The sequence below is a fragment of the Chlorocebus sabaeus genome, chromosome 9 (assembly GCF_047675955.1).
Source record: "Chlorocebus sabaeus isolate Y175 chromosome 9, mChlSab1.0.hap1, whole genome shotgun sequence".
In the NCBI taxonomy this organism is placed as follows: domain Eukaryota; kingdom Metazoa; phylum Chordata; class Mammalia; order Primates; family Cercopithecidae; genus Chlorocebus; species Chlorocebus sabaeus.
The window spans coordinates 136,190,236-136,218,132 of NC_132912.1; the positions used below are offsets into that span (position 1 = coordinate 136,190,236).

General features: G+C 53.3%; 1 protein-coding gene and 1 long non-coding RNA gene across 6 annotated transcripts; one reads left to right on the forward strand and one right to left on the reverse strand.

Moving 5' to 3' along the window:
- Positions 1–602: 602 nt before the first annotated feature.
- On the reverse strand, positions 603–5,046 carry LOC119619380 (uncharacterized). The gene is made up of 3 exons (XR_005235880.2): positions 4,518–5,046; positions 4,026–4,056; positions 603–3,634 (listed from the first exon to the last, which is right to left on the reverse strand). It is a non-coding gene; the product is annotated as an uncharacterized lncRNA (long non-coding RNA).
- Positions 5,047–11,904: 6,858 nt separating this feature from the next.
- On the forward strand, positions 11,905–27,320 carry LOC103245978 (scavenger receptor cysteine-rich domain-containing protein SCART1-like). Of its 5 annotated transcripts, none has more exons than XM_073019505.1 (14): positions 11,908–12,122; positions 14,300–14,617; positions 15,303–15,599; positions 16,389–16,697; positions 17,059–17,364; positions 17,506–17,823; positions 17,897–18,211; positions 23,647–23,964; positions 24,140–24,208; positions 24,285–24,599; positions 24,859–24,897; positions 25,632–25,769; positions 26,333–26,497; positions 26,969–27,318. In XM_073019505.1, the coding sequence occupies exons 1-14, from the start codon at positions 12,056–12,058 to the stop codon at positions 27,043–27,045; spliced, it is 3,051 nt and encodes a 1,016-aa protein (XP_072875606.1). In that variant the 5' UTR covers positions 11,908–12,055; the 3' UTR covers positions 27,046–27,318. The 5 variants fall into 5 exon arrangements, with proteins under 5 accessions (XP_072875609.1, XP_072875607.1, XP_072875608.1 ...); XM_073019504.1 differs by having other exon boundaries at positions 11,910–12,122; positions 26,303–26,497; positions 26,969–27,315; XM_073019506.1 differs by lacking the exon at positions 25,632–25,769 and having other exon boundaries at positions 11,907–12,122; positions 26,303–26,497; positions 26,969–27,320.
- The last annotated feature ends 577 nt before the right edge of the window (positions 27,321–27,897 follow it).

The following is a 27,897-nucleotide window of genomic DNA, read 5'->3' on the forward strand; positions in this document are numbered from 1 at the left end:
GATCCTTATATGCCTCCCAACCCCTACATCCCAGAGCAGAGGGTGCCGGTCCCCCAGGGCCTCCCACAGGTGGGCTCCACCTGCCTGCTCAGAGCAGAGGGTGCCAGTCCCCCAGGGCCTCCTACAGGTGGGCTCCGCCTGCCCACTCAGAGCAGAGGGTGCCAGTCCCCCAGGGCCTCCCACAGGTGGGCTCCGCCTGCCCACTCAGAGCAGAGGGTGCCAGTCCCCCAGGGCCTCCCACAGGAGGGCTCCGCCTGCCCACTCAGAGCAGAGGGTGCCAGTCCCCCAGGGCCTCCCACAGGTGGGCTCCGCCTGCCCACTCAGAGCAGAGGGTGCCAGTCCCCCAGGGCCTCCCACAGGTGGGCTCCGCCTGCCCACTCAGAGCAGAGGGTGCCAGTCCCCCAGGGCCTCCCACAGGAGGGCTCCGCCTGCCCACTCAGAGCAGAGGGTGCCAGTCCCCCAGGGCCTCCCACAGGTGGGCTCCACCTGCCTGCTCAGAGCAGAGGGTGCCAGTCCCCCAGGGCCTCCCACAGGAGGGCTCCGCCTTCCCACTCAGAGCAGAGGGTGCCAGTCCCCCAGGGCCTCCTACAGGTGGGCTCCACCTGCCTGCTCAGAGCAGAGGGTGCCAGTCCCCCAGGGCCTCCCACAGGAGGGCTCCGCCTTCCCACTCAGAGCAGAGGGTGCCAGTCCCCCAGGGCCTCCCACAGGTGGACTCCGCCTACCTGCTCAGAGCATTCGGGGCTAAGATTGGAGTTTGACTCACTGTCTGTCCCTCACCTCCTGATCTCTGGCCAGTCCACTGTGAGGGGCACAGGGTTAATTGAGGAAACCTTTTCATGGGCTATTAAGGCAAAGGCACCTGAACCCTCTGCCCTCGTCACCTAGACCCGTGAGGACCAGGGCCCTGGGACAGAGCCCTCTCCCTGGACACCAAGGTCCTCTGACTGCTCCCCGCCTGGTTGGCTGAGCCTGGCTGATGCCCCACAGAGGGGTGGTCCAGGCTGGACAGCTCAAGCTGGCAGAGGGCAGTGGGAGGTGAGGAGAAGGTGCCCAGGACCCACTGAGGGGTCTTTGGACCCCGCCTTCTGTGTGTGCTTGGAGAAGGGACTTTGTTGGCCCTGGGGACAGCAGATCAGTCCATACAGCCTGGCCTGGGGTCCTGATCCACGCAGGCCACAGACCTCCAGGGCTGCTGGAGGCAGATGTATGGCTCTGTGTTCTCGTGCCCCAAAGCCACATTCATAAATGTCCCATCTATTCACTTTCAGCCATGTCAGCGGGCCCTTCCTGGGTCTCTGCACTGGCTCCCGACCCAGCAGTGGACGGATGAGTTTTTGCCTGGGGGATCAGGTGTTGGAGGGGGACAGACAACAGCTAATGGCGGTCAACTCTGCCGCACGTGGGGGTGGAGCGTGGCACGGAGAGGCAGGCACGAAAAGGAGTGGGATCAGGGCCACTGCTTGGACAGAAGACCCAAGGCCAGGTTCCACCCTGGAGGGGTGAGGGAAGAGAGTGCTGGGAAAGGGGACGGCTCCTGCAGAGGCGAAGGTGGGCATGGGCCCTGCGTGGTGGGGGACCCAGCAGTGGGCAGGAAGGGCTGAGCTCAGCGGTGGGGGGCGGCACACAGGCCTGTGGTGTGTCCTTGACTGTCACCGACTGAGCGGCTGCGGGGTGGTGAGCAGAGTGGGGACTGATATGACTTTGCTTTCATGGATCCCCCTCGACCTGTGGACGCTGGAGGAGCATGCGTGGGGCAGGGCCCAGTTGGGGGCAGCCCTTGCGGCTGAAATCATGCAGACACTGCCGGGGTGCAGTCCGATGGATTTGCTGATGGATCGGATGTGGGTGTGGAACAGGGAAAAGCAGAAGGTTCTGGGGTCAGCGTGGTTTTGGGGGCTGGGGGAAGTCGGAAGTAAGGTTTTGGGGTGCAAGTTCAGAGATGGAGGAACAGTTGGGCAGAGGCGTGGACACAGGCGTGTGGAGCGGGGGCCAGGGCTGGAGGTGGGCATTGGGGTGCGTCGGGACCGAGCCGGGGCTCCAAAGGCCGGGGCTGTGGGTTAGGGGAGAGCGGAGGCTGGGTGTCCATCGGTGAAGGTGCCATTCTCATCTCCTCTAGTTTTGTGCTGGGGGCAGCCCGGGAGCTTTACTGGGTCTGTGTGCGCGGCACAGCCCGGCTCCACCCTGCGGTGCCCACCAGGAGGCTTTGCCGGGGCGGCCAGGACCCCTGAGGGCACGAACACCGCAGACTCGCGGCTCTGGCCCTGCCCAGTCCCGCCAGCCCTGCCCTGGCGCGGCCCCTTCTCCCGGGGCAGCTTCCGGGCCGACCACCCACCCACAGGCAGAGCCCCCCGCCTGGAGGCCCCGGGCTGAGGCCTGTGCACGCGCCGGAGGCTCTTCCTGGACGCAGCGCACCGCGTGGCGGCGCCGCCCACCCAGCCCTGCAGCCCCACCGCGCCCCCTGCCTCGGGCGGGTGCAGACTCCAGGTCCCGCCCGTTTCTCGGGGTCTCTCCCAGGGCTCCGGGTCCGCCTCACTGAGAGCCCAAGACGGGGGCGCCACCGCCTCAGCGACCCTCACCCCCTCCCCGCCCCGGGGACCCCGCCTCGCGCAGCGCCCGCATCCGCACGTCCTGGGCCCGGCGCCCCCGGGCAGCCTCCTGGCTGTGTCCGTGCGCGTTTGGGGTCCCATCCACGCGGTCCCCTGCCCCCCACGCCGGGCTGGCAGGGAGGAGCCCCCGGACGCCCCCATTCCTCAGCACCGCCCAGGGAGAACCCGCGGCCGCCTGGCTGGGAAACCCACAGCCTTCTCCGCCCTGCGCTGTGGGCTGGGTTTCCAGGGAAATCTGAAGTCAGTTCGTCAAGTCCTGTCTCCCTCCCAGAGTTTACTTTGGGGGAAATTTCCCATCTTTGCAACAGGAAAGCTTCCAACCCAGAAACGTGGTGCGTTTCCGCGTTTACTTAGATCTTCCTGTGACGCCTCTCAGCTTTCTGCATTAACGCCTTCCACGTCTTTCACTAGATTAATTCCTAGATCGTTGGTAGTTTTGTTGCCTTTGTAAGTGGTAGCTATTTTTAAAAAGTCATTTTCTGTTCATTGCTTGTATATAGAAAAACAAGTGACTTTTGTCTATGTTCAGTAAACTCGCTAAACTTTCCTGTGTGGCTAAGTGATCTGCGGTTCCCGTGGGTCTTGGCATTCCCAGCGGCGTGTCCGTGAGTCCTGCTGGTCTTCACTTTCATTCTCCAAGCATCGTGCCTTTTGCTTTTCATCTTTCTGCACTGGGTTTGGCCCCCAGGGCAAAGTGGGCCACGGGTGGGGCGGTGAGAGCTGGGACGGGGACGCTGCTGTGAGCTGCGTTTCTATGCTCTTGTTATCAGATTAAGGAAGTTCCCTCCTATTTCTAGTTTGCAAACACTTTATTATCAGAAACGGATCCTGAATTGTATAGTAAAATTTTTACATCTCTTCAGATGACAATATGATTGTTCTCCCTTAGCGTTTCAGTGTGGCAAATTACAGTGACTGATTTTCTAGTGTTAACTTTTTTCTAAATGCAACTTTGCAGTCCTGGAGAAAACCGGCTTTGGCATCAATGGTGTGCTTTGCATGCATTGCTGATTCTGTGGGTCCTGTGTCTGGATTCAAGACAGGCAAACATTGAGAGAATTCATCATCACTAGCTCAGCCCTACAAGAAATGCTTAATGGAGTCCTACATCTAGAAGTGAAAGGATGTTAACCACCATGATAAAAACTCACAAAAGAATAAAAATCACTAGGAAATCAGATACACAAATGAGAACGAGAAAGAAATAAAATCTTATCATTATAAAAACCCACCAAACTGCAAAGATAGACAATAAGAGAGGAAGAAAGGAAAAAAGGATATACAAAATGAGGAGAAAACAATTAACAAAATCACTTGAGTAAGTTTACACCTATCGTTAACAACTTTGAATGTAAACAGTTTAAATTCCCCAATTAAAAGATCTCGAATTGCTGAATGGATTAAGAAAACAAGACTCACCTATATGCTGACTATAAGACAGTCTCGGCACCTGTGAAGACACATGTGGATGAAAATTAAAGGGATGAAAAAATATATTACATTCAAATGAAAAACAAAAATGAACAGGAGAAGCTATATTTATGACGGATAAATCAGACTTTAAGACTAAAAAAATAGGCTGGGCGCAGTGGCTCAAGCCTGTAATCCCAGCACTTTGGGAGGCCGAGACGGGCGGATCACGAGGTCAGGAGATCGAGACCATCCTGGCTAACCCGGTGAAACCCCGTCTCTACTAAAAAAAAAAAATACAAAAAACTAGCCGGGCGAGGTGGCGGGCGCCTGTAGTCCCAGCTACTCAGGAGGCTGAGCCAGGAGAATGGCGTAAACCCGGGAGGCGGAGCTTGCAGTGAGCTGAGATCTGGCCACTGCACTCCAGCCTGGGCGACAGAGCGAGACTCCATCTCAAAAAAAAAAAAAAAAAAAGGAAAAAAAAATAGAAACACAACATACCAAAACCTATGGAATACAGCAAAAGCTGTACTCAGAAGGAAGTTTATGGCAACATGCAGGGTCCAGCCCCACAGGGTTGGTGGGTTGTTCTCCCCTTGTGCAGGGATGAGAGGTTGTGGAAATAAAGACAGAAGACAAAGAGATAAAAGAAAGGACAGCTGGGCCCAGGGGACCCCTGCCACCAAGACGCGGAGACTGGTAGTGGCCCTGAACGCCAGACTGCACTGATGTTTATTGGATACAAGACAAAGGGGCAGGGTAAGGAGTATGAGTCATCTCCAATGATAGTAAGGTCATGTGGGTCATGTGTCCACTGGACAGGGGGCCCTTCCCTGCCTGGCAGCTGAGGCAGAGAGAAAGAGCAGAGAGAGAGAGCTTACACCATTATTTCTGCATATCAGTGACTTTTAGTACTTTTAGTAATTTGCTACTGTTATCTAAAAGGCAGAGCCAGGTGTACAGGATGGAACATAGAGGTGGACTAGGAGTGTGACCACTGAAGCACAGCATCACAGGGAGACGGTTAGGCCTCCGGATAACTGCGGGCAGGCCTGACTGATGTCAGGCCTTCCACAAGTGGTGGAGGAGTAGTCTTCTCTAAACTCCCCCGGGGAAAGGGAGACTCCCCTTCCCGGTCTGCTAAGTAGCAGGTGTTTTTCCTTGACACTGACGCTATCTCTAGACCATGGTCCGCTTGGCAACGGGCGTCTTCCCAGATGCTGGCATTACCACTAGATCAAGGAGCCCTCTGGTGGCCCTGCCCGGGCATAACAGACGGCTCACACTTATCTTTTGGTTACTTCTCACTATGTCCCCTCAGCTCCTGTCTCTGTATGACCTGGTTTTTCCTAGGTTATGATTGTAGAGCAAGGATTATTTTAATATTGGAGTAAAGAGCAATTGCTACAAACTAATGATTAATGATATTCATATATAATCATATCTATTGTCTATATCTAGTATAACTATTCTTATTTTATATATTTTATTATACTGGAACAGCTCGTGCCCTTGATCTCTTGCCTCAGCACCTGGGTGGCTTGCCGCCCACAGCAACAAATATCTACAACAAAAAAGATAAGTATTTCAAATAAATAATCTAACATTGAACTTCGAGGGACATAGGAAAGCAAGAGCAAAACAAACCCAAGATTAGTAGCAGGAAAGAAATAATAAAGATGATAGCAGAACTAAATGAAATAGAGACTAAAAAAGAATACAAAAGATCAACAAAGCAAAGTCAGGCTTTTGAAAAGATTATCAAAATTAACACATCATTAGCTAGACTAAGAAAAATAAAGATGACTCCAAATAAAATTAGAAACAAAAAAGGAGACATTATAACTCATACCACAGAAATACAAAGAAACATCAGAGATCATTAAGAACAGCTATATGTCAACAAGTTTGAAAATCTAGAGAAAATGAATAAACTCCTGGACACATATAACTTACCAAGACTGAACCAAGAAGAAATACAACACATGAACAGGCCATCAATGAGTAATGAGATTGCATCAGTAATAAAAAGTCCCCCAACAAAGAAAAGACCAGGACTGCATGGCTTCACAGCTGAATTCTACCAATCTTTAAAAAGAAAAAATAGTAACTCTTCTCAAACTATTCCAGAAACTTGAAGGTGGGGGGTGGAGGAGGGAATTTGTCCAAACTCATTCTATGAGGCCAGAATTGCCCTGACACCAAAACTAGGCAAGGACACAACCAAAAGAGAAAACTATAGGACAATATCCCTAGTGAAAATAGATGTAAAAATTCTCAACAAAATACTAACAAACCAAATCCAACAGCATATCAAAAAGATTATACAGCATGATTGAGTGGGATTTGTTTCAGGAATGCAAGGATGGTTCAATATATGAAAATCAATAAATGTGGTATATCACAACAGCAGAATGGACAAAAGTCATATGATCATCTTAAGAGATGCAGAAAAAGCATTTAATCAAATCAACAATCCCTTCATGATAAAAATTCTTAACAAATTAGGTATAGAAGGAATGTATCTCAATACAAAAAAAGGCCATATATGACAAACCCACAGCCAAAATCATACTGATTGGGGGAAAAGTAGAAAGCTTTTTCTTTAAGAACTGGAACAAGACAAGAATGTCTACTTTCAACACTCTTATTCAACCTAGTACTGAAGGTTCCAGCCAGAACAATTAGAGAAAAGAAATAAAAGGCATCCAAATTGGAAATGAGGAAGTTGAGTTGTCCCTGTTTGCAGATGACATGATTTTATATATAGAAAAATCTTAAGACTCCACCCAAAACTTTGCATACTGATAAATACATTCAGTAAATTTGCAGCATACAAAATCAACACACACAAATCAATACCATTTCTATGCAACAGTAACACACTACCTAAAAAAGAAATTAAGAAAGCATTCCCATTCACAATAGCTACAAACCCCCACCACCAGGAATACATTTAACCAAGGAGGTTAAAGATCTCTACAATGAAAACTACAAAACCCTGATGTAAGAAATTGAACATGACACAAAAGAAAGAAAAAACATCCTATGTTCATGAATTGGAAGAATTAATATTGTCCAAATAACCATATTATCCACACAATCTGTAGATTCAATGCAATTCCTATCAAAATATAAATTACATTCTTCACTGAAATAGAAAAAAGACTCTTAAAATTCCTATGAAACCACAAAGACTCTGAATAGCTAAACAACCAAGACTCTGAATAGCTAAACAATCCTGACCAAAAAGAGCAAAGTTGGAGGAATCACACTACCTGACTTCAAAACATACTACAAAGCTATAGTAACCAAAACAGCATGGTACTGGTATGAAAACAGACACACAGGGCAATTGAACAAAATGCAGAACCCATAAACAAATCCACATAATTACAGCCCTAACTGACTTTTGACAAAGGTGCCAAGAACACATTTGCGGAAAGTATACCTTCTACAATAAATGGTGATGGGAAAACTGGATATTCATATGCAGAAAATAAAACTAGGCCTCGATCTTTTACCATGTAAAAATCAGCTCATGATGGATTAAAGACTTAAATGTAAGATCCAAACTATAATACTACCAGAAGAAAATATAGGGGAAATGAGTCAGGACATTGGTCTGGGCAAAGATTTTATTAACAAAACTCCAGAAGCACTGGTAATGAAAGCAAAAATGGACAAATGGGCATATACCAATCTACAATCCCTCTGCACAGCACAGGAAACAAATGACAAGGTGACAACCAACAGAATGGGAGAAAATATTTGCAAATTATACATCTGACCAGGAGTGAATAATTAGATTATGTAAGGAATTCAAACAACTCAAGAGCAAAAAAAAAAATTAAGTTGATTAAAAAATGGGTGAAAGTTTCTGAATAGGCATTTCTCAATAGAAAACATATAAAGAGCCAAAACATATGGAAAAAACCTCAACATCACTAATTACCAGAGAAATGCAAATTGAAACCACAATAAGATATAATCTCAACCAAGTTTGAAGGGCTTTTATCTAAAAGACAAACAGTAACAAATGCTGGTGAGAATGCAGAGAAATGGTAAAACTTACACACTGTTGGTGGGAATGTAAATCAGTACAGCCATTATGGAAAACAGTATGGGGTTTCCACAAAAAAATAAACATAGAACGACCATATAATCCAGCAATCCCACTACTGGGTATTTATCCAAAGGAAGGGAAATCAGTGTATTGAAGAGACGTCTGTACCCTCATGTTCACTGCAGCACTATTCACAAAAGACAAGACATGGAATCAGCCTAAGTGTTCATTAATAGGTAACTATATAAAGGAAATGTAATATACATACACAATGGAATACTATTAAGCCATAAAAAAGAATGAAATAGGCCCGGCATGGTAGCTAATACCTGTAATCCCAGCACTTTGGGAGGCCAAGACGGGTGGATTGCTTGAGTCCTGGAATTTGAGACCAGCCTGGGCAACATGGTGAAACCCCATCTCTGCAAAAAATGCAAACAAATTAGCTGGGTGTGGTGGCATGCACCTGTGGTCCCAGCTACTAGGGAGGCTGAGATGGGGGGATTGCTTGAGTCCAGGAGGCAGAGGTTGCAGTGAGCCAAGATCATGCCACTGTACTCCAACCTGGGCCACACAATAAGACCCTGGGAGTGTCTCAAGAAAAAAATAAAGAAATCTGTAATGTCAGCACTTTGGGAGGCCAAGGCAGGTGGATCACCTGAGGTCTCTGGTCTGAGGTCAGGAGTTCAAGAATAGCCTGGCCAACATGGCAAAACCCCATCTCTACTAAAAATACGAAAATTAGCTGGGTGTAGTGCCACGTGCCTGTAATCTCAGCTACTTGGGAGGCTAAGGCAGAAGAATCGCTTAAACCTGGGAGGTGGAAGTTGCAGTGAGCCGAGACTGCACCATTGCACTCTAGCCTGGGCAACAAAAGTGAAACTCCATCTCAAAAACAAAAACAAAAACAAAAACAAAAAAAACTTGCCATTTGTAGCAGTGTGTGCATGTAGGACATTATATTAAGTGCAATAAATCAGGTAGAAAAAGTTCAATACTGCAATACTGCTAGTTGTTACTCATATGTCAGCACTAAGAAATTGACTTCATATTAGAAGAGTAAAATTAGAGTTACTGGAGACTGGGAAGGTTTAGGGGAGAAGCAGATAGGGAGAAGTTGTTTAATAAATACGAAGTTACAGAGGAATAAGTTCCAGTGTTCTGTAGCTCTGTGAGGTGACTGTAATTCACAGTAACTTGTGTATTTTCAAATAGCTAGAAGAGAGGATTTTGAATGTTCCCAACAGATGAATGATAAATGTTTGATGGGCTTGGTAATTACCCTGATTTGATCATTATGCATTGCATACATGTATCAAAATATCACTCTGTATCCCATAAATATGTACAATTCTTACATGTCAAATAAAAATAAGGCACTTTCTACTTGCTTCCATTTCAGATGAGAAATTAGCTGTAATTCACATGACTATTTTTTATAGTAAATGCATCCTTTCTGTCTGGTTGTTTTTAGGATTTTTTTTCCTTTAGTTTCCAAAAATTTAATTATGTGTCTTGGTGTGAATGTCTTTGAATTCATCTTATTTGGGATTTCTCAGCTTCTCGAATCTGTAGTTTTGTGTCTTTCACCACATTTGGAGAGTTTTCAGTAATTGTTACTTTAAATACATTTTCAGCCCCACACTCTCTCTTAACTTTCCCGGATTTCCCATGATACAAAGATTAAGTCTTGTTATTACTGTCCCACAGATCCCTGAGGCGCTATAAATTTTTCTATTTTCTCTCTGTTGTTTGCATTGAGTAAATTCTATTGATGTATCTTCAAGTTCACTGGTGCCATCCTCTGTCATTTCCATTCTACAAGTCCGTTCATTGAGTTTTTAACATTTCGGTTATTATATTTTCAGTTCTATAATATTCATTTATTTTAAAAACAACTTGATTGAAGTTCATATATCATTAAAGTGTGTGGTGCAGAGGATTTTAGTATATTCAGGATTATGCAACCATCACCACTAGCTAATTTCAGAACATTTTTATCACCTTATGAAGACATCCTGTATGTAGCTGGCTGCAGTAGCTCACACCTGTAATCTCAGCACTTTGGGAGGCCAAGGTGGGAGGGTCATATGAGGCCAGGAGTTTGAGACCGGCCTGGGTACATAGCAAGACTTTCCATCTCTACAAAAAATTTTAAAAATCAGCCAGACATGGTGGTTCCAGCTACTCAGGAGGCTAAGGTAGGAAGATCACTTGAGGCCAGGAAGTTGAGGCTGCAGTGAGCTATGATCATGCCACTGCACTCCAGCCTGGACAAGAAAGTGAGACTCTGTCTCCCAATAAAAAATTACATAAATAAATAAAAATAAAAAATAAAAACACTATACTATTTTCAGTCCTTTTCTCTTTCTTCCTCCTCTAGCCCCTGGAAACCACGAATCTAATTTGCATGTCTATTGATTTGCCTATTCTGGAAACCTCATATGAATGGAATCATACCCAGTATGTGGTCTTTTAAGTCTGGCTTCTCTCACTGAGCATGTTTTCAAGGTTGATGCACATCTAGTCGGTGTGGGTGCCTCGTTCCCTTTCTACAGCTCAGTGACGTTCTGTAATATGGACATACTGCATTTTCTTTATCCATTTATCAGTTGATGCACACGTGAGCTGTTTTCATCTTTATTATGAATAATGCTGCATGAACATTCATGTAGAGATTTTTGTGTGGACATAAGTTTACATTCCTCTTAGATATGTACCCTGCAGTGGAACTGCCCTTCCTGGGCTCCAGTGGTATCTTCCTGGAATATCTCTATTTAACATGTGGACAAACTGCCAAACTTTCTCAAAGCAGTTGCACCATTTTGCAGTCTACCAGTAAAATCTGAGCGTTCCCATTTCTCCACATCCTTACCACTGTTTCATTTTTTTTTAAGACAGATTCTTACTCTGTCACCCAGGCTAGAGTGCAGTGGTGTAATCTCAGCTCACTGTAACCTCCGCCTCCTGGGTTCAGGCGATTCTCCTGTCTCAGCCTCCCGAGTAGCTGGGACTACAGGTGCATGTCACCATGCCCGGCTAATTTTTGTATTTTTAGTAGTGACAGGGTTTCACTATGTTGGCCAGGGTGGTCTCGAACTCCTGACCTCAGGTGATCCACCTGCCTCAGCCTCCCAAAATGCTGGGATTACAGGTGTGAGCCACCGCACCTAGACTGTTTCATTTTTATAACTTCTGTTTCTTTGCTGAGATTTCTATTTTTCCATTTATTTCAAGGGGATTTGCAATTTGTTATGGAAACAGTTTTATGATGCCTGTTTCAAAATCCTTGCCAGATAATTCTGACACCCGAGTCTTCCTGGTGCTGGCCTCAGTCGATTGTCTCTTATTGAAATGGTCGTGTCCCTGGGTCTTCATCTGACGAGTGATTCTTAGCTGTATCTTCTCTCAAGAGTTTTGGTTCCAATGACAGTTCAGTTCTCCGAGTTCTTGCGAAGTTCTTCCGTGTCATTCTTCTGGTGCTGCTGGGACTCCCACTCAAACCCTCACCCTACCCCTACCCCTAATTTTACTAGTGTCATCTGGCAGCACGGAGGATGCCTCCCTGGCTGTCTGGCGTCACTGCCTTCTGTGGTGGTGGCATGGCTGAAGCTGACGGGCCCGGGTGGAGGGCAGAGACGCAGGACTTCACTGATGCTGTGCTGTGGGCAGGTTGGACCACCTGCCTGATGGTTGCGTCTAGTCCCATCAGCAGCTATCAGTGTGGGAGGAAACCCACAGCCTGCACCCTCCTCTTATCTGGTGATGCTCAGGCCAGCAAGGCATTGGCTGCTCTGCTCACGGCTGAGAGGCAGAGCTGCTGATTCGCTCTGGAAAGGCTGTGGCTGTCCCCATTGGCCCCAGGAAGTCCTTGGCAGCTCCCACCTCTGTGTATGTGACTCTGGGCTGTGACCTCTACCGTTGCCCCAGCTAAGCAGTGAGGACTTGCTGAAGCCCAGAGGGCTGTGGGACCATGAACGCAGCTCTCTGGACCCTGGGACTCGGGCCCCTTCTTCTCAATCTCTGGGCAGTCCCCACTGGTAAGTTTCTCCTTCCTTCATCCATGGAACTTTCTGGAGGCAGCAGCTCTGTTGATGCCCAGGCCCCGGGGCATGAGGGTCCCTGCAGTGACCTTCCGTCTGTCTGGGTCTCACTCAGCCCATGGTGCGTCGGACATGCTGGGGCAGGAGGGAGGTGGCTCCACATGGCTGGATCCCTGTGACCTCAGGGCCCCCAGCCCCTAACCCCACTGCTCGGAACCCAGGGCACAGGGCTGGGTCAGGCCCTGGACAAAATGAGGGACACGGCCCAGTGTCTGGTCCCAATGACCCCAATCAACAGAGTCCTGAGGGGTCCTGCGGGGGCTGCTCCATCCATGTCCCCTGGAGCAGGGCTGAGGTCCTGGGAAGGAGGTGGGAGGGTTGGCTGCATCTGGCAGTGAGGTTGAGCATGGGGTCCCACGGAGATGCTGCACCCAGGTGGGGACACTGCAGTGTGGGGCCATGTGGAAGGGCTGCTGGGTCAGAGCAGGCAGCTGTAGAGAGGGGGGTCCGGCCAGAAGGAAGAGCAGGAGAGGCTGGAGGTGAGGGAGCCCTGGGGACCTGTGTACATGGGCACGGAGCCATGACACGAGTGTGGGGCTGGGCGGGAGGCATGGGAGGGTGCCCTTGAGGCTGAGGAACACTTCACTGGCAGGGCTGGTCCAGGTGCCCAGCAGGGCGGTGACCTGGTGCCGGATGGAGCTGCACCCCCAGTGGTGGGGTGGGAGTCTGTGAGCAGCTGCAGAGAGGGCAGAGGGGGTTGGGATTTGAAGGAAAGGCAGCAGATGGCCACAGATGGATGGATACCTGGGGTTGAAGGGATTTGCTTTTGTGTTAAGGATTGCAAGCACAAGGGCCGGAATTCTCTACTACAACAAGAAATAGCTTTAGAAAATACAATATAAAAAGCCATTCATAGCGGGCATAGTGGCTCATGCCTGTAATCCCAGCACTTTGGGAGGCCAAGGCAGGCAGTTTACCTGAGGTCAGGAGTTCGAGATCAGCCTGGCCAACATGGTGAAACCCCATCTCTGCTAAAAATACAAATATTAGCCAGTCGTGGTGGTGTGCGCCTGTAATCCCTGCTACATGGGAGGCTGAGGCACGAGAATTGCATAAACCCTGGAGGTGGAGGTTACGGTGAGCTGAGATCGTGCCATTGCACTCCAGCCTGGGTGACAGAGTGAGATTCTGTCTCTAAGTAAATCAATCAGTCAATCACAGACACCAGCGCACATCCATGTCCTGAGGAGAACCAGGTGGGAGGGTGATGAGGAGGCTGGGGGGTGTGGAGGGATGGAGGAAGACTGAGAGGGAGGGGATTCAAGGCTCCCCACGAGGTGGGAGGGAAAGGTCTTCATCTTGGACCAGGCAGGGTCCCCCCTCTGCTCCTGACTGCCATCTGGGGGGCTCTTTTCTGGGTGTGGAAAGTCCTCCAGGGGCCCTGGAGGCTGCTCTGGGACCACAGCACCACCCACATGGAGTTCCTCCTAGTGGTGCTTCCTCTCGGGGTGGCTGTGTTGATGTGGGGGTGCAGAAGCCTGGAGAGGGTGGTTGGGGTGCCTCCTTTGGGGGTGGGAGAGAAGGTGCTGGGGCATCTGAGATGCTCGGAAACCATGGAGACTGAGATCCAGGCTGGAAGGCTGGTGTGGGTGGGGTAGTGGGGCTGGGTTTGGTGTAGTGGGAGGGCAGGCAGGGGGTGTTTTCCTGGATGCTCAGGGTTGCAGAGGACAGGAGCGAGGGGTGAGCGGAGCACTCCAAGGGGTGTGGACAGTCACGTGGGTGGGGCAGGGGTGACAGTGGTGGGCTGGAGACCACAGGGCCTCCAGTGGAAGCGGAGGAATGATGCTTGGGAGTCAGAGAGTGGGTGGGAGGACCGTCCAGCTGCAGACCCAGGAGGACAGGGAACTTCCTTGCGGCAGGGGGGTCCTCCATGATGTTGGGGCTTCAGAGGGCCGGAGAGGGGAGCAGCCCCGGGGGAGACACATGGGGTGAGGGTTTCTGTGTGAGCCTCGCCCATCACCTCTCTGGGACTGCTTCATGGGATGAGAGGAACCCGACTTGCCGCTGAGGCCTCGAAGGCTGTTCCCTGCTGCCGCCAGAGCTGCCATTGCTGCCATCTTCCTCCTGAACTCTAGTTGGTTCTGGCCCCTCTAACTTGACCTGTCTGTCTGAAGGTGGACCAGGTGCTCTGAGGCTGGCGTACAGACACAGCACGTGCGACGGAGTGGTGCTGGTCCGACACCACGGGACGTGGGGATACGTGTGCAACCAGGAGTGGACGCTGGCAGAGGCCTCTGTGGTGTGCAGGCAGCTGGGCTGCGGTCCCGCCGTGGGCGCCCCCAAGTATGTCCCGCTGCCTGGAGAGATGGCCCAGCCCTGGCTCCACAACGTGTCCTGCCGGGGCAACGAGTCCTCCCTCTGGGAGTGCAGCCTTGGCTCATGGAGCCAGAGCCCGTGCCCCCACACATGGGTGGTGGTCGCGCTGTGCTCCAGTAAGTAGGGAGGAGTGAAGGGGGTGGGCTGGGGAGGAGGAGTGGAGGACAGGGAGGGTCTCCGAGGTGGGCGGGGAGGCCGTGGGTCTGGAGCTCTCTCTGGGAGGGGCTCCTCGCTGGGCACCAGAACCATCCTGACTGTAAGATTCAGCTGTGGAAAAACCACTGCCAGGGACAGCCAGAGAGTGCACGAAGGAAGCCGAGTGCGGCCCAGGCATGGGGAGGTAGCAGCCGAGAGGGGGCGGTTTGGGTGGAGAGGCAGCAGCCCAGCGGGGGCGGGGTCCGTGGACGCCTGAGGCCCACACGGGTAGCTGATGGTAGAAAGGTACACGCTTTGCCTTTGAGGTCTGGCCTGAGGGTCCTCAGCTGTCCCTTAGACTTTGTGTGGCTGTAAGGACCCCTCATAGCGTCCTGCCTCTGAAGCGGAACCACCTGGCCAGGATCATCTGGGGGCCCAGTGTGAAGGGACCCTGTGGGGACCCTTGTTTCAGGAGACTGGCAGCAGAGCATGAAGCTGGGCACAGGGGGCCTCTCTGAGCCCCGGGCCCTGTGTGACTGCCCGGTCACCTGCCCCTGAAGCTGGCCCTCCGCAGCGCAGCACTGTCCTCCCTGAAAAAGGAGCTGCCAAGTGACCATGTGGGCAGCTGGGTCCATACCTCACGGAAGACGGGCCTGTGCTCCACAGACGGCACGTTCCGGGAGCTGCGGCTGGTGCAGGGCCGCAGTCCCTGCGCGGGGCTCCCCGAGATCAGAAACGTGAATGGGGTGGACCGCCTCTGTGGCCTGCACGTGGAGGAGGCGATGGTGTTCTGCCGGGAGCTGGGGTGCGGCCCTGTGCTCCAGGCCCCCCGCCGGGACGTGGGCGTCGTCAGGAAGTACCTGGCCTGCAGGGGCACTGAGCCCACCATCCGCAGCTGCAGACTGGACAACAACTTCCGCGGCGGCTGCGACCTGCGGCTGGATGCAGAGGTGGTCTGCTCAGGTGAGGCTGCCACCCGATCTTCCCAGTGACCCTTGGGATGATGCTGGGCCTGGACCTGGGGAGAGCAGGGAGAAGGGGGGTGGGCGTCCCCACGGATGGGGCCCCTGTCCCACATGAGACATTGGGCGCAGACGTGGTGCATGTGCACGCTGGAGGGAACGGGACTCAGCTCTCACGCTGGTTCTCAGCAGAGCGGAGCTGAGTTTCTGGTGGCCCCACAGAGGTGTCCTGGCTCAGAACCTGCAGGCCATCGAGGGGTCCTGGCTGCTGGTGACGTCGGAGCTGCCTCAGCTGTGATCTCTGCATGTCTAAGGATTGGGGTTGGGTAGAGGTCACGTCCTCCCAGCCCTGCCTCAAGTGTGTGTGAGCTGCACTGGCCTCACAGCTCCTGGCCTTGTATGAGGAGCAGCTGAAATGAGGTGGATAGTCTGCTTGCTGCAGTACCCCAGAGAGGGTGGTGCTCAGTGGACCAAGGGGTGCCCTGACCTCGCCTCTGGGATTGCAGAGTGTTGCTGTCATGGCCCCGGACAGGCAGAGGCTGTGAAATACGTGGGCACCTGCAGCAGGTGACCCTGACCCTGACCTTGGCGATTCGGCCAAAGACGCCTGCTCTTCTCTGGGTGCAGGGGGGAAGGGCCTCTGGCTGCAAGTTCCTGCCTGTGCTTGGCAGACCCTCTGCCTAGATGCAGATGATGGCTCCTGGCTGAAGCCTTCTGCAGTCTAAGGCTCAGGGCCAGGCAGTTGACGTGAGAACACCTGTCTCGTGCCTGAGAGGATGTCTGCCCCCAGGACACACAGAGGCCCGGCTGGTGGGCGGCGAGCACCCCTGCGCCGGGCGCCTGGAGGTGAGGCGGGGCCTGACCTGGGGCACCGTCTGCCACGCGGACCTGGACCTGGCCACGGCCCACGTGTTGTGCCGGGAGCTGCAGTGCGGGGTGGCGGTGTCCACGCCCAAGGGTTCCCGCTTCGGCCGGGGCTCAGGGCCGGTGTGGACGGAGACCTTCCGCTGTGCGGGCAACGAGTCGCTGCTGTTCCACTGCCCGCGGGGAAATGGGAGCCAGTGTGGGCCCCGCTGTGACGCAGGGCTCAGGTGCTCAGGTGAGGTCCTGTGTGTGGGCTGTGAAGGCTCATCCCTGCCTTGTTCTCTGCCAAGTCCCTTCATGCCCTAAAGGTGCCTCTGGCTGGTAGGTGTGGGTGCTTTGGATGTTTGCTTCTGTTGGTCGAAAGAAGGAGGGAAGAGACTGGGTGTAGAGTGATGTGCCCCAAGGCTGCAGCTAAGATCAGATTCTTCTGGAGAGCTGTGTGAGCTGCATGCTGAGGCAGAGGAGGGCAGAGGAGCTGGTGAGAGCAAGGCTGGGCTCTGTGCCCACCCCACTGGGGTGAAGGAAGGAAATGACCACAGCCAGCCATGTGCTGGGTCTGCCATCTGTGAGCCATGCTGACTCTTCCTCTCCCCCAGAGTTCAGGCTGGTCAATGGCAGCAGCAGCTGTGAGGGCCGCGTGGAGCTCCAGGTGCAGGGGTCCTGGGCGCCCCTCTGTGCCACCCACTGGGACATAGCAGACGCCACCGTCCTCTGCCACCAGCTCAACTGTGGCAACGCGGTGGCCGCACCTCGAGGAGGCCATTTTGGGGACGGGGACGCTGCCATCTGGCCTGACGCATTTCACTGTGGGGGGACAGAACCCTACTTGTGGAATTGCCCAGTAAGCACCCTGGGCGCCCCGGCCTGTGCCCCGGGAAACTCAGCCTCCGCGGTCTGCTCAGGTGGGTGCAGCCGGGACGGTGGAGGAGGAGGGTGAGTGAGGGGCATGGACAGAGGGGGCGGAGAGGGAGGGGCCCTGCTGTGGGGTGGTTCCGGGTCCCTCCCGCTGACACCCTGGGTCCCCTGTGCGTCCCCATCCCCAGGTCTGCCCCGCGCCGTGCGGCTGAGGGAAGGACAGAGCCGCTGTGATGGCCGCGTGGAGGTCTCCCTGGAGGGCGTGTGGGGCCGCGTCCTGGACGATGCCTGGGACCTGCGCGGCGCGGACGTGGTGTGCCGGCAGCTCGGGTGCGGAGCGGCCGAACAGGCCTATGACGCACCTGCCCCCAGCCGCGGGTCCGTCCAGGTGTCGCTGAGCCGCGCGCGCTGTCTGGGCACCGAGACCCGCCTGACGCAGTGCAACGTGTCCGCGACCCTGCAGGAGCCCGCGGGAACCTCGCGGGACGCCGGCGTGGTGTGCTCTGGTGAGGGCAGAACCGCATCCCCCATGGCCCGTCGCCGCGGGGTCCTGGGCGCCCTGACTCTGTCTCTCCACAGGGAGCCTCCGGGTGCGGCTGGCCGCGGGGCCGGGGCGCTGTGCGGGGCGCGTGGAGGTGCTGCGCGGGGGCGCGTGGGGCACCGTGTGTGACGACGCCTGGGACCTGCAGGACGCGCACGTGGTCTGCAGGCAGCTGGGCTGTGGCCGCGCCCTGAGCGCCCTGGGGGCCGCACACTTCGGAGCCGGGGCAGGGCGCATCTGGCTGGACGAGCTGGGCTGCCAGGGCCACGAGTCTGCGCTGTGGCAGTGCCCGTCGGCGGGCTGGGGCCGGCACGACTGCAGCCACAAGGAGGACGCCGGCGTCCTCTGCTCAGGTGAGCGGCGGTTGGGTATCAAATGATCATGCTGTTTTATTACGTACAATCATGCCTACTTGCTTTCCAGAATTATATTAAAATATCAGGAGCTGTTGTCTTCCTTGAATGCAGAACTTCCACAATGTATTGGGCGAGCTTCCTCTTGGTATAGTAAATGGCACCGGACAAAGCGCTTTGGTTTCCTCCACCTGGAGCTGGTCAGCTTCCTGGAGCAGCCCCGCCTGGGCTCATTTTCCACCATCACCAGCTCAAGTGAGCTTGAAGTTTCCATCCGGAATTCATGTATATATACATTTATTTTGGGATGGTCTCACTGTGTTGCCCAGGCTGGAGTGCAGCAGCCCAATCACATGTCACTGCAGTCTTGACCTCCTGTAGTCCAGGGATCCGTCAGCCTCAGCCTCCCAAGCTGCTGGGACTACAGAAGTGAGCGCTGCCACTGGCTTCAGAGTCTTAATTTTGATCCATATTTTGGTGTACTGGAGAACTTTTTGCAGACTGTTTTTTTTTTTTTTTTTTTTTTTTTTTACAAAGTCTTGTTCAGGCTAGAGTGTAATGATGCAATCTTGACTCACTGCAACCTCTGCTTCCTGGGCTCAAATGATCCTCCTGCCTCAGCCTCCAAAGTAGCTGGGATTACAGGCGTGTGCCACCATGTCTGGCTAATGTTTATTTTTGTAGAGATGGAGTTTCACCGTGTTGCCCAGGCTGGTCTCAAACTCCTAGACTCAAGCAGTCTGTAGGGTCCAGCCCCACAGGGTCAGTGGGTTTTTCTCCCTGTGTGCAGAGATAAGAGATTGTAGAAATAAAGACACAAGACAAAGAGATAAAAGAATGGACAGCCGGGCCCAGGGGACCACTGCCACCAAGACACGGAGACCAGTAGTGGCCCCGAATGCCTGGCTGCGCTGTTATTTATTGGATACAAGGCAAAAGGGGGCGGGGTAAAGAGTGTGAGCCATCTCCAATGGTTGATAAGGTCACGTGGGTCACATGTCCACCGGACGGGGGCCCTTCCCTTTTAGGTAGCCAAGGCAGAGAGAGAGAGGACAGCTTACGTCCTTATTTCTTCTATGCTCTTTTCAGAAATATCAAAGACTTTAATACTTTCACTAATTTTGCTACTGCTATCTAAAAGGCAGAGCCAGGTGCACAGGATGGAACATGAAGGCGGACCAGGAGCGTGACCACTGAAGCACAGCATCACAGGGAGACCATTAGGCCTCTGGATAACTGCGGGCGGGCCTGGCTGATGTCAGACCCTCCACAAAGAAGTGGAGGAGTAGAGTCTTCTCTGAACTCCCCTGGGGGAAGGGAGACTCCCTTTCCTGGTCTGCTAAGTAGTGGGTGTTTTTCCTTGGCACCAATGTACCGCTAGACCCCAGTCCGCTTGGCAACGGGTGTCTTCCCAGATGCTGACGTTACCGCTAGACCAAGGAGCCCTCTGGTGGCCCTGCCCGGGCATAACAGAGGGCTCACGCTTGTCTTCTGGTCACTTCTCACTATGTCCCCTCAGCTCCGTCTCTGTATGGCCTGGTTTTTCCTAGGTTATGACTGTAGAGCGAGGATTATCATAATATTGGAATAAAGAGTAATTGCTACCAACTAATGATTAATGATATTCATACATAATCATATCTATGATCTAGATCTAGTATAACACTTGTTATTTTATATATTTTATTACACTGGAACAGCTCGTGCCCTCGGTCTGTTGCCTCAGTGCCTCGGTGGCTTGCCGCCCACAGCAGTCCACCTGCTTCAGCCTCCCAACGTGTTGGGATTACAGATGTGAGCCACCGTACCGGGCCATTTTGCAGACTATTTTTGAGGTGGTGGATGAGATTTATTATTATTATTATTATTCACGCATACCCGAGAGTCTTTGTGTTCTCATCTTGTCCAGGTGTGGTCATTCTTGGGTGATGGAATATTGTCATTTTGGGGGATGGGTTCTCCAGAGAAACCTGTGAGTGAGCGGGTCATGGGCTCCCCACCTGACCTGCAGTCTTTCCAGGCAATCCCCGGGGGAGAAGCTGGATGCCGGCAGAGTCTCCGGCAGCTCATCCAAGTGTGGGCTCTTCTCATTGATTTTGGTTTATATTGTACTTTAGAAATGTTTTCTTCAGCGGTATCTTGGATTATTACATTTTTTTCAATTATTGCGTTCTTTGTATGCAATGCTGGAGTCTCGTGAGTTTGGGTCTTCTCTATGTTTCTGAAATATATTTTGGCGTGGCTCCTTCCTCAGGCATTCTTGGGGCATTTCTCCAGGTGGCACACCACAATCTGCGTTTCTGTCGGTTCTGCTCTTCGGTCCTTTGGTGTATTATTTTGCCCTCCTCACCTTGTCTGTCACCTCATTTTTGTGTCTTTATTCTCAGCAGCTTGTTTTCTCCTAATGACACTATGCTCCGCTCTCATAAGAGGTCCATCTTTTTCTGGCATCTCAGTGAGAATGGCAGGTCATTTTCTAGAACATGCTGCTGGTTTCCGTGAAAAGCGGCTGATGTTAGCCCTTCCTCTGCATCTTCCATGTGGTCGTTGGTCTCTGGTTTGCAGCATTTTCCTCCGGTGGCTGCTTTATCTGTTTGTCTGTGAAGCTTCATCCTGGGGACCCCACCTGAGCTGGCATCTGCAGGCATCTGGCCGTCAGACCGTCTGCTGGAGCCAGCACGTTGGACACGGCCAGTTCAATTCCCAGGGCTGCCTCTTTTCCACCTGGGTCTCAGCTATGCCTCGGTCACTTCTGGCCCCTCCAGGCTCCTCAGGGTCCCTGCCTGACAGGACTGCATCCCCAGGGTGGGGTGGGGTGCTCATGGCTCCTGCTGTCCCACTTGTGGGCAGGTGGACAGGCAGGCCACGGAGCCCTGCTCAGCTCTGGGCTGCCCACACGGCCTGCGTCTCGTGCCTGTGCTGCTGCTTTGCCCAAGGTCCTGTCCATATGTCCAGGGTGCAAACTTCAATCGTTTTGGGAAAGCAGATGGGACTTTTCATATCTGAGGGACAGGAGCCATTTTAAAGAATTAGAACACTAATTTCTAGACATAGGTAGAGGATATCTCTTGATAGACTTTACAAAAATACTATATTGCTAATATTTTTGAGAGAATGAAATATAAAGTATGTTACATGGTGTTAAAATTTGAGTCCAAAAAATTTGAAAGAAAAAACCATCTGTCATCGCAACAGCCAGAGATAAAGCCACCGTGAATATGTAACATACCTGAAATGGATGCTGAGTAACCAGCCCCACCACAGGCAGCAGGGATGTGTGCGGCTCCGACTTCTGTGGTCACTGCCTTTGGCTGTGCTCAGCCTGGTGGTTCTCTGTCCCAGCTGGGCTCCCTCAGTGCCTTCCGTCACTTGATGGTTAGGTGGAGCCCTGCTTCTGGGCCCTGGCTGAAGGCAGGAGTGGTGGAGGCTCTGTTTCTGTCATGGTCCAGCGTTGGTTCTGAAAATGATAGCAGTGTCAGCCTAGGAACAGGCACAGAGTCTCAGACCCTATTCCTTGGCCCAAGTCCCAAGGCAGCCAGGACTCAAGGACTGGGGCTCGGACTCAGTGAGAGCGTGTGGATCAGGCAGGGGATACTTGTGGACACTTTTGTATTCTATTACAGTGAATTTCTTTCCAGTACCTTTTCTAAGCTTATTTTAATTAGATATGATCCTTTCAGTTGCAATTTATACCCAATGTTCTCCAATTATCCTGGTACAGGTATTTTAAAAATGTTCTTACAGTGCTTCATGGCATAGCTTTAAAGAATTGTCTAACATGCCATTAGGTGACCATATTAGTCTGTTGGACTCTACACTGCTCCAAGGGTAACACTGAACATATTTGGGCACTGATCAGTCAGGACCGAAGCTATCTCTGAACATGGGGCTGAGGCACACACACACAAACACACACACACACACACACACACACACACAGTTAAATAATTACTACAGTCAAGCCAATGAGCATTCCACCATCTTGCAAAGTTACGCTGGTTTTGTGGTAAGAGCACCTAAAATCTACTTTCCTAGCAAATTTCCAGTGCACAATCCAATATTATTAACGACATTCCTCCCGCTGTATGTTGGGCTTCTAGATTTATTCATCCTGCACAGTCATGTCCCCTTCGACCTACTTCTCCCCATTCCCCCAGCAGCTGCCCCGACAACCACATTCTATTGTTTTTATGCAGTTGACTTTTTTTTTTTTTTTTTTTTTTTTCCCGCTCCCATATGTAAGTGGGATCATGCAGAATTTGTCTTTCCATTCCTGGTTTATTTCATTTAACATAATGTCCTCCAGGTTCATCCATGTTGTCACGGATCACAGAATTTCCTTTTTATTTGAAGCTGAACAGTATTCCATAGCATCTATGTACCACATTTCTGTTTTACTTTTTTAAATCGACAATCTTCGTACATCTGTATGGGGTACATAGTGGTGTTTCAGTCCGTATAATGTGTAGTGGTAAGATCAGGGTAATTAGCAAACAATCATCTCAGACATGTTTCATTTTTTTTTTTTTTTTTTTTTGAGACGGAGTCTTGCTCTGTAGCCCGGACTGGAGTGCAGTGGCCGGATCTCAGCTCACTGCAAGCTCCGCCTCCCGGGTTCACGCCATTCTCATGCCTCAGCCTCCGGAGTAGCTGGGACTACAGGCGCCCGCCACCTCGCCCGGCTAGTTTTTTGTATTTTTAGTAGAGACGGGGTTTCACCGTGTTAGCCAGGATGGTCTCGATCTCCTGACCTCGTGATCCACCCGTCTCGGCCTCCCTAAGTGCTGGGATTACAGGCTTGAGCCACCGCGCCCGGCCCATGTTTCATTTCTTCGTGTTGGGAACATTCAATATCCTCCTCCCAGCGATTTGAAACCAAATAATACACTGTTAATTACGGTCACCTACAGTGCTATAGCACGCTAGATTTATTCCTCTTATCCAGCTGTAATTTTACTTTTTTAAAGCTTCCATTTATGAGTGAGAACATGGGGTGTTTAACTTCTGTTCCTAGCTTGTTTCACTTAACACAGTGTCCTCCAGTTCAATCTGTATTGCTGCAAATGATGGGATTTTCTTTCTTTCTTTTTTTTTTTTTTTTTAAACGGCTGAGTAACTGCCGTATTTTCTGTATCCATGTGTCTGTTGTTGGACATTTACACGGATTCCACATCTTGGCTATTGTCAGTAATGCTGCAGTGAACCTGGGCGTGCAGATGTCTCTGTTGTGCTGATTTCATTTCCTCTATGTCTGTACCCAGCAGTGGGATTGCTGGATTGTGTTGTAGCTCTGCTTTAAATTTTCTGAAGAAGCTCCACACTGTTTCTATAACTGATCTCAGCGCTGGGACCCCCCGAGTCTAGCCCCCTCCTTCTGAGACTGCCTGTGGTGTCCAGGCAGGGCACTCCTTGGCCTGACTGTGCTTGCCTTGCAGAGTCGGTGGCTCTGAGGCTACGAGGTGGGACCTGCTGCTGTGCTGGGTGGCTGGACGTGTTCTACAATGGGACCTGGGGCGCCGTGTGCAGCAATGCCCTGAAGGACCTCTCCTTGTCCATCATCTGCAAGCAGCTGGGGTGTGGGGAGTGGGGCTGGCTGGAGAACAGGCCCTTCCCCTCTGCCGGCACCGGGACCGCCTGGGTGGACAACATCGAGTGCCGTCCACTGCACAACTCCACCCTGTGGCAATGCCCCTCCCATCCGTGGCACCCGCATTCCTGTGACCTTCGGGAGCAGGTCTGGATTACCTGTGCAGGTGGGCATTAGAGGTCTCCGGGCGTGCCCGGGAAGAGGTTCATCTGTCCTGACAGGTCGTTGGCAGGGGATGCCATCGAATCAGAGCTTGGGCCTGGGGGTCACTGGGGTCCACAGCCTTCCTTCTGAAGCTTCTTCGGGCACCGACACGCTCAGAGCTGCTGTTTAACCTGCAGGATTGTCAGAGGACAGGCCACAGGCTGCTGGGGAGCCCCTCAACTGCTCCTCCTCGCTCGGCTGCCCAGGTACCCCTCTGTCCTTGTCCCTGTCCTCCTTCCCATCCCGGTCCAGCCCCCGCAGTGACGGCAGCCCCCGTTCCAGAGGAGGGCGCGCTGCGCGTGCGCGGGGGCGAGGACGGCTGCTCCGGGCGCGTGGAGCTCTGGCACGCGGGCTCCTGGGGCACCGTGTGTGACGACGGCTGGGACCTGGCGGACGCGGAGGTCGTGTGCCGCCAGCTGGGCTGTGGTGGGGCCGTCGCCGCCCTGGGGGCCGCCGCCTTTGGCCCTGGCTCCGGACCCGTGTGGCTGGACGAGGTGGGGTGCCGGGGCAGCGAGGCGTCCCTGCGGGGCTGCCCTGCGGAGCGGTGGGGACGCGGAGACTGCGCGCACAAGGAGGACGCGGGCGTGCGCTGCTTGGGTGAGTGGGGCCGGGGGAGGGCTGGGAAGAGGGGCGCCGGTTGAGTCCTGTGGTGGTCTCCGTCCCCTTTCCCCTCAAGCGGATCCCCGGCACCCAGCCCTGAGGCTGCCCAAGACGTGGTGCCTTGTGGGTGCTCCTGGCCGGGCTGCCGGGGACCAGTCCTGTCCGCTCAGGCTGCGTGGGCTGGGTGAGGGTCTGTGCGGCTCAGGTCCGCAGCTGCCTCCCCATCCCGGTCCTCACCTGCCACCGTTTACTGCAGGTTCCCCGGAGACCACTGTGCTGCCCCTGCCGCCGCTGGGTAGGTGGCTCTTTCTCATGCTCACCCCCCTCCTGTATGTCAGACCCCGCAGGGACCTGCACTGGGGCTCAGGGCTGACCATCACGACCGGGACACCCCCCTCCCTCCCTGTGCCCACCTGAGTGAATATATGGGGATCTGGGGATGTCGAGGACAGAGACCCCAGGCCCCACACAGCCACTTCTCTGGGGTCTTTGCCTTGGTGGCTGCGGGGGGCTTGGCCCTCGAAAGCTGTGGCCCCTTGGACCCTAGGTCTGTGTTCAAGGCAGACCTGAGGGCAGTCAGGATGCTAGGCTCATTCCACAGGCCTCACCCCCTCCCAGATCATCCTCTGATGCTCCTATCTGGGCCCACATACCTGCATTTTCCCACCTGTGCCTTCCACCTCAGCCCTGCACTCATGCCTCCCCACCTGTGCCCTCCTAACTGTACCCGCTCTCTGGGCCTACACAGCTGGATTTGTCCACCTGTGCCCTCCCACGTGGGCCTTCCTCGCTCATACCCACTATCTGGGCCTACAGGCCTCCTGGATTCTCCCACCTGGGCCTCTCGTGTGGTGGCCTCGACCTCCACGGTGTCTCTCCACAGGAGGAGTGCCCGTTCAGGCAGCATGAAGGCCCACCTCTCCTGGGGTGGCCCCATCCCTGTGAGGCTGAGGTCCCCCAGGGCCAGGGTCACAATGGCCCAGGCAGCCCAGGTGCACAGCAGGCCCCGCCTCTCACTGTGCCCCACAGCCCCTCCCTTGGCCCCTCCACCTGCCTACAAGGCCTGGGCCCTGCCTGAGATCACCTGCCTGGTCCTTGGCTCCCTCCTGGGCATCATCTCCCTGTTCCTGGGCACGCAGTGGTGCCGCCGCAGAGCAGCCTGCAGGGGTAGGTGGGCGTGCCCAGGTGTGGTGAGCAGGGGCCTGGGGTGGGGAGGCTGGGGGGCATGCTCTGTGGGGCCCTGTCATTGCAGACCCTTTCTGTCCTGGTCACTGCCCTGCAGGCTAAGTGGCCTTCCCCATGGTGACTGCTCAGTGACTCTCCGTCTGGGCCTCAGGGACCCTGAGTCTGAGTCTTGCTTTGCCCCCGCGATGTGCTGGATCAAGGAAATCCACACTCCCAGGGCTGCCTGGAGTGAGAATGGGCTTCAGGATTCTGCTGACCCCTTATGACTTATGTCCAATGGGGGGCTTTCCTGGGTGTGTTCAGAGGCTGAGGCCACCGGTCCCACCCTAGGACCACATTCCTGGGGGCCCTGAGTAGAAAGTGGCCTCTGGCTGGGGGTCTTTGCCGTCTGTGGGGGCTGCTGACAGAGGAGCCAGGGGTGCTCCTGGTGTGCAAGAGAGACCACAGGGGCCAGGCAGGGTGGGCTTGGACTGCAGGAGCATTTCTTCTAGAACATTCTGGTGGGGCCTTTGCAGGTTGGGACATGTCAGGCCATCTGTCCTCAGAGGGTGTCTATGAGGACATCGGAGCCTTCCCCATGGAGGAGAAAGACGAGGGACCTGCAGGATCCGGGGACCTGGGCCTGGAGGAGGACTATGACGATGCGGGAGAGCCTGAGGACGGCGCTGGGGAGGAGGCGGAGGAGGCCAGGGTGCTGCTGAGCCCTGCGGGTGTGTACCTCTGTGCCCTGGCATCCATGGTGCTCTTCCTGCTGTACTGCTCCTATGCAGAGGGCTCTGCTCTGGCCAGCGCCTACATTTAAAGAACCTGAGAGCTGCTTCTCACGTGTCCGTGACTTTCTCTCCTGTCTCGGGCCTGGGGCATTAGGACTTCTGGCTGTCCTTTTGAAGCTGTGTCTCCCAGGGGGTAGATGTGGACTTAGGGAGGTCATGGGTCTATATTTGGGTTGCTTTTGCAGCTGAGCAGTGTCCTTCCAGCACCTTGTCCCGGTCGGCTGCAGGAGGGGCCCTGGGCAGCCCAGGTCACTGTGAGAAGCCATATCACTGTCCCGACCCACTGTGTCCCATCCTTGTCCCTTTGAGGCTTTGCTTCCCAGCAAGAAACCGGGAGATGGGAACTCCTGGGCTTTGAGAAATCGCTCAGCACCCCAATGGACCCTGTGTCTGTCTCCCTAAACACAGGTGGGGCTCCTTTCAGCCTGGGTCCCGAAGCTGAGGCTGGGATGGAAGACCATGGTGGCCTCTGCCCCAGGACGTGATGACCTGGAGCTGACAGTGGGGATGTCAGTGTGTGGAGAGAGTGGGATACACCAGGGAAGGCTGGGGTCTTCCTTGTCCTCACTCTCAAAACAGATGTTATTAAACTCTCTTTGAACTCACTCATCCGTCATTAATTCGATCCAGAAACATTCAACAGACACCATCATGGTCCAGGTTCTGTTCTGGGCCCCGCTGTCTGCCTCACCTGGTCCTTTGTCTTCTCGTCTGAGGGTGACTGTGTGTGTCTCCAGTCCACATTGTTTTCACTGTTTTACTGAGTCGGGATGTGGGCTACTCCTCCTGGAACTCAGGCAGGTAGGGTCAGGGGTCTCCCAGTCAGGCAACCTCTTGGATCGTTTCTTGTCTCTGCTGCCACCTGACTTCCAAGGTTAGGGGCCCAGCCTTCAGTGTGGCTCCCTGATGAACCACCCCTGGGTTCCTGCCTTTCATCTGCACACACAGTGCTGAGGGGGATGATGAGGGCTCCGCTGGGCGCTTGAGGTCAGAATCTCCATTTCTTACAGCTGCATTGCTCTGATGGGCCCTGAAGCTTTCCCTGACCATCCTCATTGCTGACCACACCCTCCCAGGACCTAACCCACCAACAATCCCACCCACCCAGGATTCCACCATGCAGGACCCCATCAGGCATGCTTAGATCTTTTCTGACTTCTTCATCTCAGGTTTCAGCATACTGGTAACACCCAGGTCTAAACATCCAGTGAGTCGTCACCTGTAGGGTCCTTCGGCCGTGTGGCCTCTGTCTGGCCTCTGTGTTTACCCTGGCGTGTGGGCAGCGTGCTGTTGGCCTCACTGACACTGGCTCCATAAGCAGTGAGGACCCCAGCTGC

Excerpts from the sequence above, each read along its gene's own strand:
- LOC103245978 (XM_073019504.1), top strand. The coding sequence starts at position 12,056 with ATGAACGCAGCTCTCTGGACCCTGGGACTCGGGCCCCTTCTTCTCAAT. Across the intron at positions 24,898-25,631 it reads GCTGCCCCTGCCGCCGCTGG|CCCCTCCCTTGGCCCCTCCA; the intron begins GTAGGTGGCTCT and ends TGTGCCCCACAG. Across the intron at positions 26,498-26,968 it reads GGTGCTGCTGAGCCCTGCGG|GTGGGGCTCCTTTCAGCCTG; the intron begins GTGTGTACCTCT and ends CCCTAAACACAG.